Genomic DNA, 16436 nt, shown 5'->3' with positions numbered 1-16436 from the left:
TTTGTAAACGAGTTCCTTACATTTAACCTAATTTATCATGTTTCTTAAAGTAGACCTGTCAGCCTTTTCCTGTTAACATTATTATTGAAAGTCAGAGTAAAAGAAATCCCAAACTTTGGGTTGTCTCCTAAAAACTTCAGAGGGGGAACTTTCCAATGGGGACACTAGTTCTGGTGACCTGGGGGTTCCCAAGGATTTCCCTTTACATTGCACAGTAAAAGGTGACTAGAACCAGGGATGGACTGGCCATTGGGACTAAAGGGAGTTTCCCGGTGGGCCGATGGCTTCAGTGGGCCGGCTTCAGTGACAGCGGACCGCTGCCCCCCTCCGCTCCTCTGTCTCTCCCTTCCCGCAGTGCTCACCTCCTCTCCCTCCCCGCAGCGCTCACCTGGGGGGAACAGAGAAGCAGGGGGAGGACCAGAGGAGCAGGGACGACGACAGAGGAGCATGGGGAGGGGACAGACAGCTGACTCAACAGCTATGGCCTGGGAGTTTCTCAGTTCTGCCTAATCTTGTCCCATAAGGGGGAGCACCGAACTGATTCCTTGCACCGGTGAAATAATGTCTAGCTTCCCCACTGCTACTGCCTAGAAGAATACCAGTACCAGCTGTTCTACTCTAATAAAGTAGAACGGCTAGTGAAAGGGGAGAGGGGGTGCGGGGTGGGGGGGTGGGTGCGGGATTTATCCGGCCGCCATGGGAGAGACCTGTCAAAGTGGGCCAGTCTGGATGAAGTCCAGGGCCAAATTTTTGTCCCAGTCCAGCCCTGACTAGAACTCTTGGCGGCTCCAAATGATAATGCAACATATTATTAAAGTAGAGCTATAGGCAAAACTTTTTTTTGTCATTTTGAATAGAGCATGGGAAGGTAATAACCCCTTCCTATAAAATCTGAAGGGGTTATTACCTTCCCATGCTCTATCCAAAATGACAAAAAAAGTTTAATAATATGTTGCATTATCATTTGGAGCCGCCAAAAGTTCTAGTCACCTTTTACTGTTTAGCAATAAATCTTTACCAATACTCAGTGGGGTTGATTTTATAAATCTGGAGAGTGCAACATCTGATGCGGCTGTGCATAGTAGCCAATCGGCTTCTAACTTCAGCTTGTTCAATTAAGCTTTGATAAATAACTGGAAGCTGATTGGTTTCTACGCAGAGCTGCACCAGATCTTGCACTCTCCAGTTTTAGTAAATCAACCCCAGTGAGTTATCAGAGCAGTGACTCATATATAATCAGATGGCTCAATATGAGTTTTCTTATCATAGCAAGCAGTGTAGCTGTACTATATATGTATGTAACCACAATGCTCTGGGAATCCTTTGTCACATAATAAATGTTTATTTCTTAGTCATACCGTACAGGAAATAGAGTTGTTAGTTTTTATCCACGAGTTACATGCAGCTACCTTCAAATGATTGGACATTGGCAAAATATCAAAGCTGCAAAGACATCTCCTATATAACTTCTCCCAGTTAGGGTCGTTTTTTTGCTTGTGTCCTTATGGTGATGGACCTCGTATCTCTACTGAGAGAAGCTTACCTCTTTTGTGTGGAGGTTTTTGCTTTCAAAGATTCTGGCTGTATCATAGCCATTGTGGCTTCTTTTTGCAGCTTCCGGATCAGTTCACAGCAACTAATATCGAGTCAGGAAAGGGGTTGGTGATTTATCTGAATCCGAGACCCGTTGTCAGGACATTAGGTATTTTGAGGACATTGCAATATAAAGAGGGTATCAGAGGGTGCCTTGCATACATTGCTATAGCAGCATTACTGATTTTATTATATGGAAAGGGATGCTTTAGGACACATGATAAATTAGGTTTCACTATGCTTTCACTATGCTTTTCTCCTCTCCTTATTTGATGTTGTGTATTATTCTACTATAAAACTATACCATATATTACTGATTGCTTTATCGACTTGTCTTTTTGATTTTTTTTTTAAAGTCTGTTACCTACTCATTTAATCTAGCTTCTCAGGAATAGGGAGAGGAGACAAAATGTTTTATTATATTTCCGTGTGCATGTGGGTGTGACTATAAATTCCCATTCACAGATGAAACTTGGTAAATTCATAGCATATTTTGTGATTCTATTGTGAATAGGTATGTGTGATGTGTATTGTTATGCTGCCCTCTACTGGTACAGATTATTAATAGAAACGGATTAGGTTTAAAGGAGCTATGTACCGCGTAAACAAGTAGGCTGCTATTTCTTTTCTTTCTCTTTTTAACCACTTGCTTACTGGGCACATATACCCCCTTCCTGCCCAGGTGAAATTTCAGCTTTCGGCACTGTCACGCTTTGAATGAAAATTGTGCATCGTCCTTTTTTTCCCACAAATAGCGCTTTCTTTTGGTGGTATTTGATCACCTCTGCGGTTTTTATTTTTTAGCGCTATAAACAAAAAAGAGCGCCAATTTTGAAAAAAACACTATTTTTTACTTTTTGCTATAATAAATATCCCAATTTTTTTTTTCATTTTTTTTTCTTAGTTTAGGCTGATACGTATTCTTCTACATATTTTTGGTAAAAAAAATCGCAATAAGCGTATAGTGATTGGTTTGCGCAAAAGTTATAGTGGCTACAAAATAGGGGATAAAATTCTGACTTTTTTTTTACTAGTAATGTCGGTTATCTGCGATTTTTGTCAGGACTGCGATATTGCGGCCGACACATCGGACACTTTTGACAAATTTTTGGGACCATTCACATTTATACAGCGAACAGTGCTATAAATATGCACTGATTACTGTATAAATGTGACTGGCAGGGAAGGGATTAACACTAGTGGGCGAGGAAGGGGTTAAATGTGTACCCTGGGAGTGATTCTTACTGTAGGGCGAGGGGACTGACTGGGGGAGGTGACCGATCAGTGTCCCTATGTACAAGGGACACAGCTTCGGTCTCCTCTCCCTGACAGGACATGGATCTCTGTGTTTACACACAGAGATCCACATCCCTGCTCTGTCACTGCCGATCGCGGGTACCTGGCGGACATCGCGGCCGTCAAACACGCGCATCGGCATCTCAGTTATGCGTCGGGCCCCCCAGTGGCCGGAGGACCCGGGGTCGTAAAAAGACGGCCTCCCGACATTGTAGAGCCACCTTGTGCCCGTCTTTTTACAATAGCCTGGGTCTGAAGAAGTTTAATGTTTGTTGCTTGACTGTTGATCTAAATCAGTGGCCTCCAAACTGTGGCCCAGGGGCAGGATGTGGACCTTTGCTTGCCTTTATCTGGCTTTATCTTTAGCTTGGGGCACTATTTCCCTAACTGACACCAATGATGGGGTACCATTTCCCCTACTGACAGTGTAGGTGGGGCACTATTTTTCCATTGATGTCAACAATAGGGAACTATTTTTTCCATTAAAACCAATGATGAAGCACTGATGTTGGGCCACTTTATGCTCCCACTGGCCACCGTCTGGCCCCCCTAAAGCCTGAAGGACAGTAAACTGGCCCTTTGCTTGAAGCGGATGTCTGCTGAAAAAATAAATATTAAAAGCCAGCAGCTACAAATACTGCAGCGGCTGACTTTTAATATTAGGACACTTACCTGTCCTGGAATCCAGCGCCATCCGCAGCAGAGGACGAACGATCGCTCGTCACTCTGCTTCCCCCCCGCCATCCTCGGTGAGGGAACCAGGAAGTGAAGCACTCCGGCTTCACTGCCCGGTTCCCTACGGCGCATGTGTGAGTCTTGCTGCGCCTGCCCGCAGTTTACCCGAGACTGTGTGGCCGAAAGTGGGTGCAAATACCTGTCTTTAGACAGGTATCTGCATCCCCCTACCCCCTGAAAGGTGTCAAATGTGACACAGGAGGGGGGGGGGAGGGTTCCGATCAGCGGGAGTTCCACTTTAGGGTTGAGCTCCGCTTTAAAAAGTTTGGAGACCCCTGATCTAAAGGCTTCAGTATGTTTTAAGTTACAGACTCAGAACAAGTGTGCTGGTCAGGAGTCCTGATTTTCCTCAGTCTTCTCAATCGACATGCTTCTTTTGGGCCAGTGACTCGAAATCAAGAAGCCAGAAACAGCCAGGCAATGTGAATCTCAAATCGCAACTTTGGGGAAACAGGATGAATAAATCAGCTACATGGAGTGTATGGAGTCCAGGTACATTGAGCCTTCAGAAGATCTGACAATGGCAACACAGCTGTAGTGACAGCCAAGTATAACCCCTCCCTCTCTTAATATACTATTTTTTTTGCTCGTGTCCCAGGAGAACTGTAATCTTCTCCCCTCAGAAAAAAGCTAACCCTTTTCTTTTTCTGCTTTTTAACAAGATTCTTCTTTCTTCTAGCAAGCTTTTTCAGTTGCTGCACAGCCAGTAGAACTAATTGTGCAGCTTAGCCTTGGAGGCTGGGCCCCTTTTTGAGGAAAAAGCAAAGCCAGCCTGTAATATATCCTGAGGGCACTGTGTCCTACACAACCTTGGACCTTTGGCGTAACATGTGGGTTAGCTGGGATTTACAGGTTCATGGCCACAGTGCACCCAGCTGGTGGAACCCAGTTTTTGAAGACTCCTTAGGGAGTAGGCTGCCTAGATTGAGCATGTGCCCCTGGTTGCTACCTCCAGTGTACCATGCTTGGAGGGGACCATGCCCACCACTTAATAAGTCAGGGTTTTGTTCTTTATTTGTTGGAACTTGGTGTGTTCTCTACTTCTTCGGGGAGTCCCAAAGCAGTAAAGCACACACCAAGAGAACAGCGTGTCTGTCTGTCAGGCTGGGGATAAGTCAAAATCTTATTTTCTCCTTCTGCTTTGCCAAAAGAGATTAGTAGTAACAGCCTCCACATTCCTATTAAGTACCATGCCTATCAGTACCAAGCAGATATTGGCCTTCATTTTGAAGCTGACACTTTTCTTTACACTGTTATTTTTTTTAATGAATGTACTGTACCTCAATATACATATAATGCATGTCATTTAGGCCTCATGCACACAGATGCTTTCAGGCATCTAATGTTATTAGTATTTCCACTCCTAAGACAGATCGCTGCTGTGCACAGTAATGAATGGCTATACACAAGCTGTACACAGTTATATGCTGTGCTTGTGTGAACTCTAGTGCCCCGTGTAGTTCTTTGGACACACACAGAAGCTGTGTTCTGAGATTTACATCTGTGTGGGGATACACTGTTTATGCAAGCCCTGTGTACACCCATGTACAGCTAGCGTGCAGATGTTAATATACGCGGCCGTCTCTCTCAGGTGCATAAATATGCCTGAAATTTATGACAGATGTGTGAAAGCGTCTGTGTGTATGAGACCTTATCGTGATATTGTAAATAAGTGTTCTTATGATTTTTGTTTAGTCATCCAGAATATATATATATTTTTATATATAAATTATATTTTTATTGTGACCAGTGATATGTATAAAGCTGAGTTTTTAAAGCCTATGTCTACCGTCTCTATTATCACAGAAACCCATGGGTTAGGGTATCACAGGAGGGGCACAGAGGGTGACATTAGAATGAATTGTTTACCTCTGTTATCCCCGTAGATTACTTCAGCAAAATGAATGTACTGTATGTAAAGAGCACAAAGGGTTGAGGGGAAATGGAATGTTTGAAAGTAATAAATGGCAGAGGTTTGGATCCAATATGTGACATCTGAGAGCATGAAATCTTCATCACATGGACAGGGACCAGGAGCCATATTGTTTACACTGGCAGGCAGCATAAACAGCTTGCAACCAGCTTGTAGAAACCATCCAAAATTGTCAAATGTTTTCAGTTTTGCTTATTTTTCCACACTCATTTACTCTAGCCATGCTGGCTTTTCCTCATGTTAACAAATGCATATTACCCTATGTGCTTATGCTTTTTAGTTTGCTTTGGTAGCTGCCATCACCCAAATTTCAGTCATTAATACAATTTAGATGTCAAAAATGAATTTGTCATTTCTGTGCTTGTCTAATTATGCCTTCCAGTGAAAGTTGCTCAACAGAAGCAAGATACTACAGTGAATGTGTCAAGACATTTAACACAACAGTTGTAGCATTGACTCCAGACTAATATTCTAAAAAAAACAAAAAAAAACACAATGCAATAATCTTATGCAATTAATACAATGTATTAATATATATTTTTTAACTGTAACTAGAATAAGTAGCTATATGTTAATTTTGTGAAAATAGTGCAGAGCTGCGTATCTATAAATCTTATATAAACAAATAATTATACATTCCTTAAAACAATTTATGAAAAAAATGTAGGTTTCCAAAGCTGTTACCGCTGTGTAAAATCCTATTTAAATGGATGCAATATTCAGTGCACACCACCACCTGCTAAAATGCCTGCTCACCTCAAGGATGAGTAAAAAAATCATAGACAGATCACTCCATGTGTCCACCACGATCAATCCACTTTACCAATGGTAGTAATTCCTACAGTCCCCAGACTGCACCTTTGTGTGGGTAATCAACGTTTGAATTGTCTCCAAACACCACCTTCCTCCATTCGCTTTTTAATAATTATTTCCACTTATATTTCCAGGAATTAAGGACATGAAACAAAAAATCCCCCCTAAAAGGTTACACTTACAAGAAATAACAATAAAAACAGCATGTATCAAATCACCACCTCATTCACCGCAGATCTAGACTCACGGTGCTTCGCCTGACATCACAGTTTTGACTCCTCCCCTCTAAACGCGTGTCGGCCTCTCATTAGCCTTTATCAATAGATCCTTTCACATCATTCTAGGAGTAATTTATTAGCATTGTGGCGCTGGTTGTTTTTCTCACAATTTGCAAGTAGCTATATGTGTCTTCTTATCCTCCTTCTGTAATAGCCTGTAAACCACGACCCTATGAGCCCTCCAGAAGCATTTGTACTGGCAGGGAACATGCCAACAGAAGATGAGAGAAGAGAGAGATGACTTTTTAGTCTTCTGCTGCTCCTTTACTATTTCAGTCACAAGCTGAGTGCAGGAGGTTGTCCAAGCTGTAGAGCTTAACTGTAGTAGAGTTTAACTGTTCCATCTGGTGGCCAGGGCTGTATAAATCTCAAGGCTGGACTGACAAAATAACTAATCCATTGTCAGGCTATATGTATTCCAACTGCTTATTTAGGTATTAACAATTTAGCTTTAAACTCAAAATCCAATCAAAATATGTATTGTGGTGGAACCACTTGCTGCCTGTGTCCCCTGTGAGAAATTGTCCCTCCTGTTTTTTTCCCATTGACACCCATCACCAGTACAGGAACTGAAGTGAATACTGCCTAAAAGGAACAAGACAGCAATATAAACCCATTTTAGTCTAATACATAGAAGGTGCTTTAATTGCAATCTGTATCCCCACTGGGAAGACAGCCCTTATTTCCCATTCTGCCTAAAAATGTAAAGAGACAGAAAGTGATAGAAAGGTAGCAATAAAAAACAATAAGAATTCTAACCTTACCTCACTACAAAATGAAAACAGCTTTGACTGGTATAGGGCATTAATTATGCTTACTGTTGCAAACAGTTATTACCTTGTTTACACTTTGCTGCAAGTATTGATTAGCTATAGGTAGGCTGATCTGCACACTACTCCTAGTGTTTTATCCACATTTACATAGTAATTGTACTATGTGAATTGTATATGTGTAGCTCAAATGAAAAGAAAGTCCCCATCATTATTGTTTAACCACTTCCATACTGGGCATTTACGCCCCTTCCTGCCCAAGCCAATTTTCAGCTTTCAGCACTGTCGCACTTTGAATGACAATTGCGCGGTCGTGCTACACTGTACCCAAACAATTTTTTTATCATTTTGTTCCCACAAATAGAGCTTTCTTTTGGTGGTATTTGATCACCTCTGCGTTTTTTATTTTTTGCGCTATAAACAAAAGAAGAGTGACAATTTAAAAAAAAAAAAAACACTATTTTTTACTTTTTTATTTAATAAATATCACAATTATTTTAAAAAAAAAGTTTTTTTTCCTCAGTTTAGGCCGATATGTATTCTTCTACATATTTTTGGTAAAAAAAATCGCAATGATCATATATTGATTGGTTTGCACAAAAGTTATAGCGTTTACAAAATAGCTGATAGATTTATGGCATTTTTATTTTATTAATTTTTTTACTAGTATTGGTGGCGATTTGCGATTTTTTTTACTGTCACCGTGACATTGCGGCGAACACATCGGACACTTTTGACACGTTTTTGGCGCCATTCACATTTATACAGCGATTAATGCGATAAATATGCACTAATTACTGTATAAATGTGACTGGCATTCAAGGGGTTAACACTAGGGGGTGAGGGAGGGGTTAATATGTATACCTAAATTGTCTTCTAACTGTGGGGAAAGGGGGGTGACTGGGGGAGGTGACCAATCTATGTCCCTATGTACAAGAGACACAGATCGGTCTCCTCTCTCCCCTGACAGGACGTGGAGCTCTGTGTTTACACACAGAGCTCCACGTCTTGTCCCTGTAGCCGCCGATTCCGAGTGCCTGGCGGACATCGCGACCACCAGGCACGCGCATCGGCATCTCGGGGACGCGCCGGGCGCGCGCGCGCGGCCGCCGGCGCGCTTGAGCGCCCCCCAGTGGCCGCAAGAATACAGGACGTCATATGACGTCCTGTTGAATTTTCAGAGTAACCGTGGAGCCGTCATTTGACGATGGCCCGGTACTCTAGTGGTTAATGTACAACCAACTAAGACATTTGGGCCCGGATTCTCGTACGAGTTACGCCGGCGTATCTCCAGATACGCTGTCGTAACTCTGAGTCCGAGCCATCGTATCTATGCGCCTGATTCTTAGAATCAGTTACGCATAGATTTGTATTAGATCCGACCAGCGTAAGTCTCCTACGCCGTCGTATCTGAACTGCATATTTACGCTGGCCGCTAGGGGCGTGTGCGCTGATTTATGCCTAGAAATATGTAAATCAGCTAGATGCGCCAATTCACGAACGTACGCCCGGCCGTCGCATTACAGATACGCCGTTTACGTTAGGCTTTTCCCGGCGTAAAGTTACCCCTGCTATATGAGGCGTACCAATGTTAAGTATGGACGTCGGGCCAGCGTCAAATTTTTCAAGTTTTATGTTGTTTGCGTAAGTCGTTCGCGAATAGGGCTGGGTGTCATTTACGTTCACGTTGAAAGCATTGGCTTCTTGCGGATTAATTTGGAGCATGCGCACTGGCATACTTTTACGGACGGCGCATGCGCCGTTCGTAAAAAGCGTCATTTACGTGGGGTCACATTAAATTTACATAACAAACGCCCACATCTACCACATTTGAATTAGGCGGGCTTACGCCGGCCTATTTACACTACGCCGCCGCAACTTTGGTTTGAGAATACGGCACTTGACTGTCAAATGTTGCGGAGGCGTAACATAAAAAAGATACGTTACGCCTGCACAAAGATTTGCGCTTCTACGTGAATCCGGGCCTTGGTGTCTAAAACAATATTTTTCTTAAACAAAGGTCTTGGAGCTCTTAATGTAGAATTTACACTATGTGCATGGCCTGCTGTTTACATTTGCTCCTTCTTCCCTGGCTGAAACACCTGTATGAGGAAAAAATATATTCTCCTCTTTCCTCTGTTTCTGTAATGCAGGGAGTGAATTTGTCATCTTTCGTTGAGCTCCCGGGGAATATTGAGTACGGTATTCCAAATCTCACAAGATTTGGCATACTTTACATTCCCCAGAAGGAGGATAATGTCACCCTTTCTCGGGCATCACAGGCGGAAGTCAGGTGAAAGGTGAGGGAGGATACTGTCTAATTTTTTACTACTTTTTTTCACTTTTTTTTAGTGGTTCAAGGAGGAAACCTATATAGCTGATCTTACTTTTTAGGTACAAAATCTGCTTTAATGCCAATGTCAGACTGCATCATACATGTCATTTTTTATTCTGCCCATACTTATACTTTAAAGCAGAAGTAAATACATTGATCTAACAGTTTCAAGAAACAGTTACATTCCTGGTACATGCCGGGAATGTAACTGTCACATTGGTTGTGCTCTCAACCAAACTGTCAAAGCATCCAATGGTTGGTGTCATAACTGATCACATGTGAAGCATCGTGGCAGTTGAAAATTAAACAGAGGCCAAGGTGGCAGCTTCCTTGGCTAAAAACAATAGGAGTAATTTAAACCGAAGGAGATGCTTAAAAGGAACATAGGTGAGGCTATCGCCCAACAGTTTTATATTACTAATAGAGAGCAATAATGTTTAATCTCGGTGAACCATAATTCTACTTATACCTTTGGTGTCTTTCACTGTTCTAGAACATAAAACTTGAATGCTACATTAATAGTGATGCCAGATTGTCAAATAAAAAGCATAGTGTGTGGGTTTTATTCTCTTCACTGCATGAAAGGGCACGTCACCTAATGTGTTACTCACTGTGATATTTATCTAATGATCTGGAAGTGTTCAGCACAATGTCTGTTACAAATGTCGCTATTAGAATACAAATTTATCTCACATATTTTTTCCCCTTTTTATAGCCCAGAGAAAAAGGCCGAATGCGCTTTCACAGACTACAGAATGTACAAATTGCACTTGATTATTTGAAAAAACGTCAGGTAATATACATTTATTTTCTGCAGCTCTCGCAGCGTGTTTTGAAGGAACTGGTAGAAGGGGATGAGAGAATGTGCCATGTATAGCGTACTGAATTACATATTCTGATAGTGCCAGGGACTCTCAGGACCTGTCATCCTTTTGCTCTTTCTGCCTGGATGTCAGACTTGTATGGCTGAAATACCTGACGCAGGCAGACAAAGCTTGTGGTTGAGAAAACAGGTCCACGTGCTGTTCCAGATACTTGTTCCCAAAGCCGCCCAATCTCAGGTGCCGACTCTCATCACCAAAATTATGCTTGGGGATAAGGGAGGCTGTGAGGAGTTTTTTTTGCACACAGCCTGCCTTAAAGGGGTTGTAAAGGTAAAAAAATGTTTTCCCTAAATAGCTTCCTTTACCTTAGTGCAGTCCTCCTTCACTTACCTCATCCTTCCATTTTGCTTTTAAATGTCCTTATTTCTTCTGAGAAATCCTCACTTCCTGTTCTTCTGTCTGTAACTCCACACAGTAATGCAAGGCTTTCTCCCTGGTGTGGAGAAAGCCTCTTGAGGGGGGAGGGGGTGAGCAGGAGTGTCAGGACACCCACTAACACACAGCTCCTTTCTCTATCTGCAAAGTAGAGAGTGTCCTGACTTGCCTGCTCGCCCCCTCTCCCCTCAAGAGGCTTTCTGCACACCAGGGAGAAAGCCTTGCCTTACTGTGTGTAGTTACAGACAGAAGAACAAGAAGTGAGGATTTCTCAGAAGAAATAAGGACATTTAAAAGCAAAATGGAAGGATGAGGTAAGTGAAGGAGGACTACACTAATGCACTAAGGTAAAGGAAGCTATTTAGGATTTTTTTTTTTTACCTTTACAACCCCTTTAATCTGCCTGGCGGTATTCCCGAGTCTGACTCGGGGTTAGATTTTCCTGCTGCGAGCGGTAACCCCCGAGTCAGACTCGGGCTCGCCTCGCTAGATCCACAGGCACTGTTTACTTACCTTGTCCCTGGATCCAGCGATGCCACCGCGCTGTGTGAGCGAGCGGGACCTCGCTCGATTCACACAGCGTCCTCCTGTGCCGCCGATCTCCGTTCCCTGCGACGTTACGACGCACGGGAGTGGAGATCGGAACCAAATTCAAAAAAGTAAACAAACACATTACATACAGTATACTGTAATCTTAAAGATTACAGTACTGTATGTAAAAAAAACACCCCCCCCTTGTCCCTAGTGGTCTGCCCAGTGTCATACATGTTCTTTTATATAATAAAAACTGTTCTTTCTCCCTGCAAACTGTAGATTGTCCATAGCAACCAAAAGTGTCCCTTTATGTCAAAAATAGTTTTAGATAAGCTAAAAAACAGCGATAATAAATTTTAATCACTTGCAGAATTGTGCGATAGCGATTTGTGGGGAAATTCGTCATAAAAAAAATAATAATAATGACAGCGACAATTCTGCAACTGAGCAAATTTCAGTGATTTTGATTTGATTACATTATTGAATAATTTTTATTATAATTATATTATTATTTGTTATAATTATTTATTATATTATAATTTATAATTTTGTTTTTAAAAAAATGTCATACCCGGGATGCCTATTAGATTCTTGTTTGGTCAGATTTAAGTGAGTTATTCCTAAAAATTACAGACCTACAATATAAAACGCCAAATTTCCTTGCAAATAATGGTACCGCTTTCAGCATGTTTTTTCTGAAAGAATCATACCGCCAGGGAGGTTAAAGAAGAATTCAGAAGTACTTATGCCGCATACACAAATGTTCGATGTGAGCTTTTGGTCGAATATTCCGACCATGTGTAGGCTCCATCGGACATTTGCTGTCGGAATTTCTGACAACAAATGTTTGAGAGCTGGTTCCCAATTTTTCCGGCAACAAAAGTTCTTGTCGGATATTCCCATCGTCTGTATGCAGTTCCGATGCACACAAATCCTACTCATGCTCGGAATAAACTAGACGCATGCTCAGAATTATTGAACTTCATTTTTCTCAGCTCGTCGTAGTGTTGTACGTGACAGCGTTCTTGACGTTTCAGAATTTCCGACAACATTTGTGTGACCGTGTGTATGCAAGACAAGTTTGAGCGAACAATCCGTCGGAAAAAAATCCACGGTTTTGTTGTCGGAATGTCCGATCGTCTGTACGCAGCATTAGGGTGCAGTGGTCAGGAGTATGAGTGTAGGGCTCTGGTGTGTATAAAGTAAAGAGTGCAAGGCTCAGGTGTGTGTGCAGACTTTGAAGTGCATAATGCAGAGAGTGCAGGGCTCATAAGTGCAGCAAAGGTGAAAGCTTGACATTGCCTGTGAATTCATGCAAGTGGTGGTAAGCAGGGAGAAGACCCTGTCATTCATCCTTGCTGGAGTCACTCTGCATTGTCAAATGGGGCGATGCCTGCTGACATCATGTAAGGGGTGATTAACATGGAGTAGACTGTCAGTTGTCCTTGCTGGAGCAATTCTACTTTATCAAGTGGGGCGGAGTCTGCCAACTTCATGTAATGGGTGGCTAGCAGGGAGAAGACTGTAAATCATCCTTCCTAAAGCCGCTCTAGATTATCAAGGGAGGACGAGAGAAGGTAAGAGGGAGCAGATGTAAGGAGCCATCCGATAGTAGATGTAAATAGTCACAAGGGCGGCTTCCAGAGCTGAAAAGAGCAGGTGCACAGCTTCTGAAGAGGAGTCTACCAAAGCGTGTGTAATGGGAGTGGAAACAGTGAACACACAGATCGCCGGCTATTCCGTTGCCACTCTGAATGGGGATGTTTAGTAAAGTGTTAGAATCAACCAGTTATTTACTAACAGTTACAGCATGCATAATGGTTAGGTTACACAGACAGATAGATACCATACTTCTACATATGACCATATTTAAAATTTAGGTTTAGTGACACTTTAAGATTGTGGAGAGTCAGTGGGAGGTATGCTGTGTGTGTACATGTCTTGAATATTGATAGAGGGGAGGCCCTGAATAGTAATTGTTCTGGGCTGGATTTTAATTCTTGTGGGAGTGGGGTTTTACCCCTCTTAGGGAGACCACTGCCCCAAAGCAAGCCATATACGTTAAATTTTTCTCTTGTTTAGCTTGTGGGCTAAATAAAGTCAATTTTTTTCAAGAAGAAAGTCAGACACCGAAGACTTGCACTCCTGGACCCTTGAATGCATAGGTCCCTAAATGCCGGTACAGTGTTCAGCCCCGCCCCAACATAGCCTGTCATAGATTTTAATTGGCCTTCTGTGGTAGGGCTGGACACTGCACCAGTTCCTCCGGGGATGCACTAAAATGCTGGGAGGGATACACTGCAGCTGGGCAGCCCTGTGCACATGGTGGCTTAATAATAATTTTCCAAATGTTACAATTACAGTACTCTTTGTACGGTCCAGCTACTCTTTGTACAATTATAGTAACATTGTATGTAATATGTATGTGCAGTTTAACTCATAGCTAATGCGGTACATTATTGTTGCTTCTGATTACAGGTGAAACTAGTTAATATTAGAAATGATGACATAACAGATGGGAATCCCAAATTGACTTTGGGCTTAATATGGACCATCATTCTGCACTTTCAGGTAAGATGGTGAATTTGATCTTACATATTCTCTTGCTGATATTTGTGGATAAATGTTGTGTATATTCTTTTCATCAACTGACATTGGGGTTGATTAAAAAAAAAAAAAAATAGGCTATTCACTTTTCTATAGAGCTTAGCGAATGTGGTGAAGATCTCCTGACTTCCATCCTCCAATCACCTGCAAGCAAAATGCTATCTATTTTTTTTAAATCCTTCCATTTAAATAGTAAATTTCACCAAATTCACTAAGTTCTGGGGATAGTTCCCTTACAAAATACAACTTCGCTTGCAAATTAACCAGCCTATTTGTCTTTAGTAAATTCCACGGTGTATCCATTTCTTAAATAATAGTTGACAATGTTGTTTTAGGAGAAGATCATAGTATTTGCTTTGCCGCAACCTGATTATTGTGCACAGACTCTGGCATTTAGACAATATCTTGTCTGAGCGAAGTATCCATTCAGGTTCATCCTGTAAGGGGGATGTCTTTTTTCTGCCTCTTTATTCTGTTTTTATAATTTATACAACTTGGTTGTTTATGTGGTAAATAAATATATCTGAACTACTCAGTTCTAAAAGCTGCTGCTGGCTTCCTTCCTGTGTGATAAGGGCATGTGGTGACAGTATGGATTGATGGATAGCAGTGTGGGTTGTAGCCTCATTTTTTTGGGCTTAAAAGATAAGTGGATCTATATTTGTGAGTGACAGTGGCTTCCGCTGGTTACATATTACCTTTCATATTATTCGTTGTAGCTTTGGTAACTACTGTCATCTATATTTGTTGGCTTCATATTTCCTTTTATTGTCTGTGGCCCTGGTACTGAGAAGAGGCTTTTTATCCTAAGTCCCCTTTCACATGGGCTTTCCGATCAGGTCCGCCTGTGAGTTTTGCAGGCGGGCCTGATCTGATGCTCCATTCAGCTCTATGGAGCAACAGATGTCAGCAGTGACATATCCACTGACATCCGCCGCTATCCGATCCGATCCTATCCGTGAAATCCAGACGGATGGAAAACCTGTTTGCTAACCGTCTAGTACAGGAATGTGCAATTATCGGACCTCCAGCTGTTGCAAAACTACAAGTCCCATCATGTCTCTGCCTCTGGGTGTCATGCTTGTGGCTGTCAGAGTCTTGCTATGCCTCATGGGACTTGTAGTTCTGCAACAGCTGGAGGTCCGCTAATTGCATATCCCTGGTCTAGTGGATTGAATGGAATCGGATGAAAACGGATAGGTGGTCCATATTCATCTGATCTCCCCATAGAGGAGAGCGGGGTTCTGACAGGATCATCTCAGCACAGTGAGCGGAGATGGACCTGTCATCCACCTGCTCAGCGGGGAGCAGCGGATCGATCCCCTGCTGAGCAAAACGGAGTCTGGTGGGTGGAAAGCCTGTGTGAAAGGACCCTAAGTGTTTACTGTATATAATAACTTCATTCTTTTTGCCTTGCCACTGCCACTGTTGGACACTGTGTGAATAACAGTCAGATTCCAGAGCTGGTGGGATACCTAGGTTAAACTCATAAGGAGTTGAGCTGGGCCTTCCCCTACATGGGAAGAAACTTGCTGTGCAATAATAATAGGGTGTGCTTGAATACCCAGAACTGAGTTTCCCTCTCCTTGTTCTCCTGATGATGCTGGATATGTAAAACGTGTTGAGAAAGGAGTCATCTGTGAAAATGACACCTCGGGTCTGCTGTGACCAATATACTCGGTTTTCGGTTCATCTCTGAATGAGTGTTTGCTGTGCAGTGTATTGCTCTATTTTTTGAGATTCATGTGAGTGCTATATTTGAAGATTTAAGTGTGTTATTAAACTGATTTTACGGTATCACGCTATTTTGAGCATGCAGAGCTTTCTGGCAGCTAATTGGTTGGAACTGGGATTATCTGCTATACCTACCAGTGAGGTCTTTTTGTACACGTTTACACGCCAAACACGAGAGTGTAAGGCAATTTGAGTTGGTGAGGTTTGCATCTGACGGGAGAAGATTCACTGACACCGGGTGTGGTGGAAGATTGGAAGCTATTATCATTATTTTTCACAAACCTACTTGATGTGATATATGGACTTATATTTAATTAATATTTTAACACATTTATATATATTTTTGGAATTTATGCACATATTCACTTTTGTCACATGGTGATGTTTATGGACATTAGCATTATATGAATACCAGTGAAAATGGATATTTCATCTTATATATATTGTTTACAGCACTGCTTATATTTTATTACACTAATTGTAGGGTTTTAGAATATGTTTTTCACTCCTGTAACCTGTTTTCAGACAACAGTAGGCTGAAGCCCCCGG

At 42.1% G+C, this 16436-nt stretch overlaps 1 protein-coding gene across 12 annotated transcripts in view; it reads left to right on the top strand.

Annotated features, from left to right (window-relative positions):
• DST (dystonin) overlaps window positions 1-16436 on the top strand; it is a 690084-nt gene that overhangs the window by 253549 nt on the left and 420099 nt on the right. For all 12 annotated transcript variants that reach the window (XM_040349874.1, XM_040349879.1, XM_040349866.1 and 9 more), the window contains 2 exons: window positions 10469-10546; window positions 14025-14117. In XM_040349874.1, the coding sequence (XP_040205808.1) occupies window positions 10469-10546; window positions 14025-14117 (171 nt within the window). The remainder of the gene's footprint in view (window positions 1-10468; window positions 10547-14024; window positions 14118-16436) is intronic.

This window comes from Rana temporaria, chromosome 4, assembly GCF_905171775.1.
Source record: "Rana temporaria chromosome 4, aRanTem1.1, whole genome shotgun sequence".
Lineage (NCBI taxonomy): Eukaryota > Metazoa > Chordata > Amphibia > Anura > Ranidae > Rana > Rana temporaria.
The sequence above is the reverse complement of the archived record's forward strand: the minus strand, read 5'-3'. Positions and strand labels throughout refer to the sequence as shown.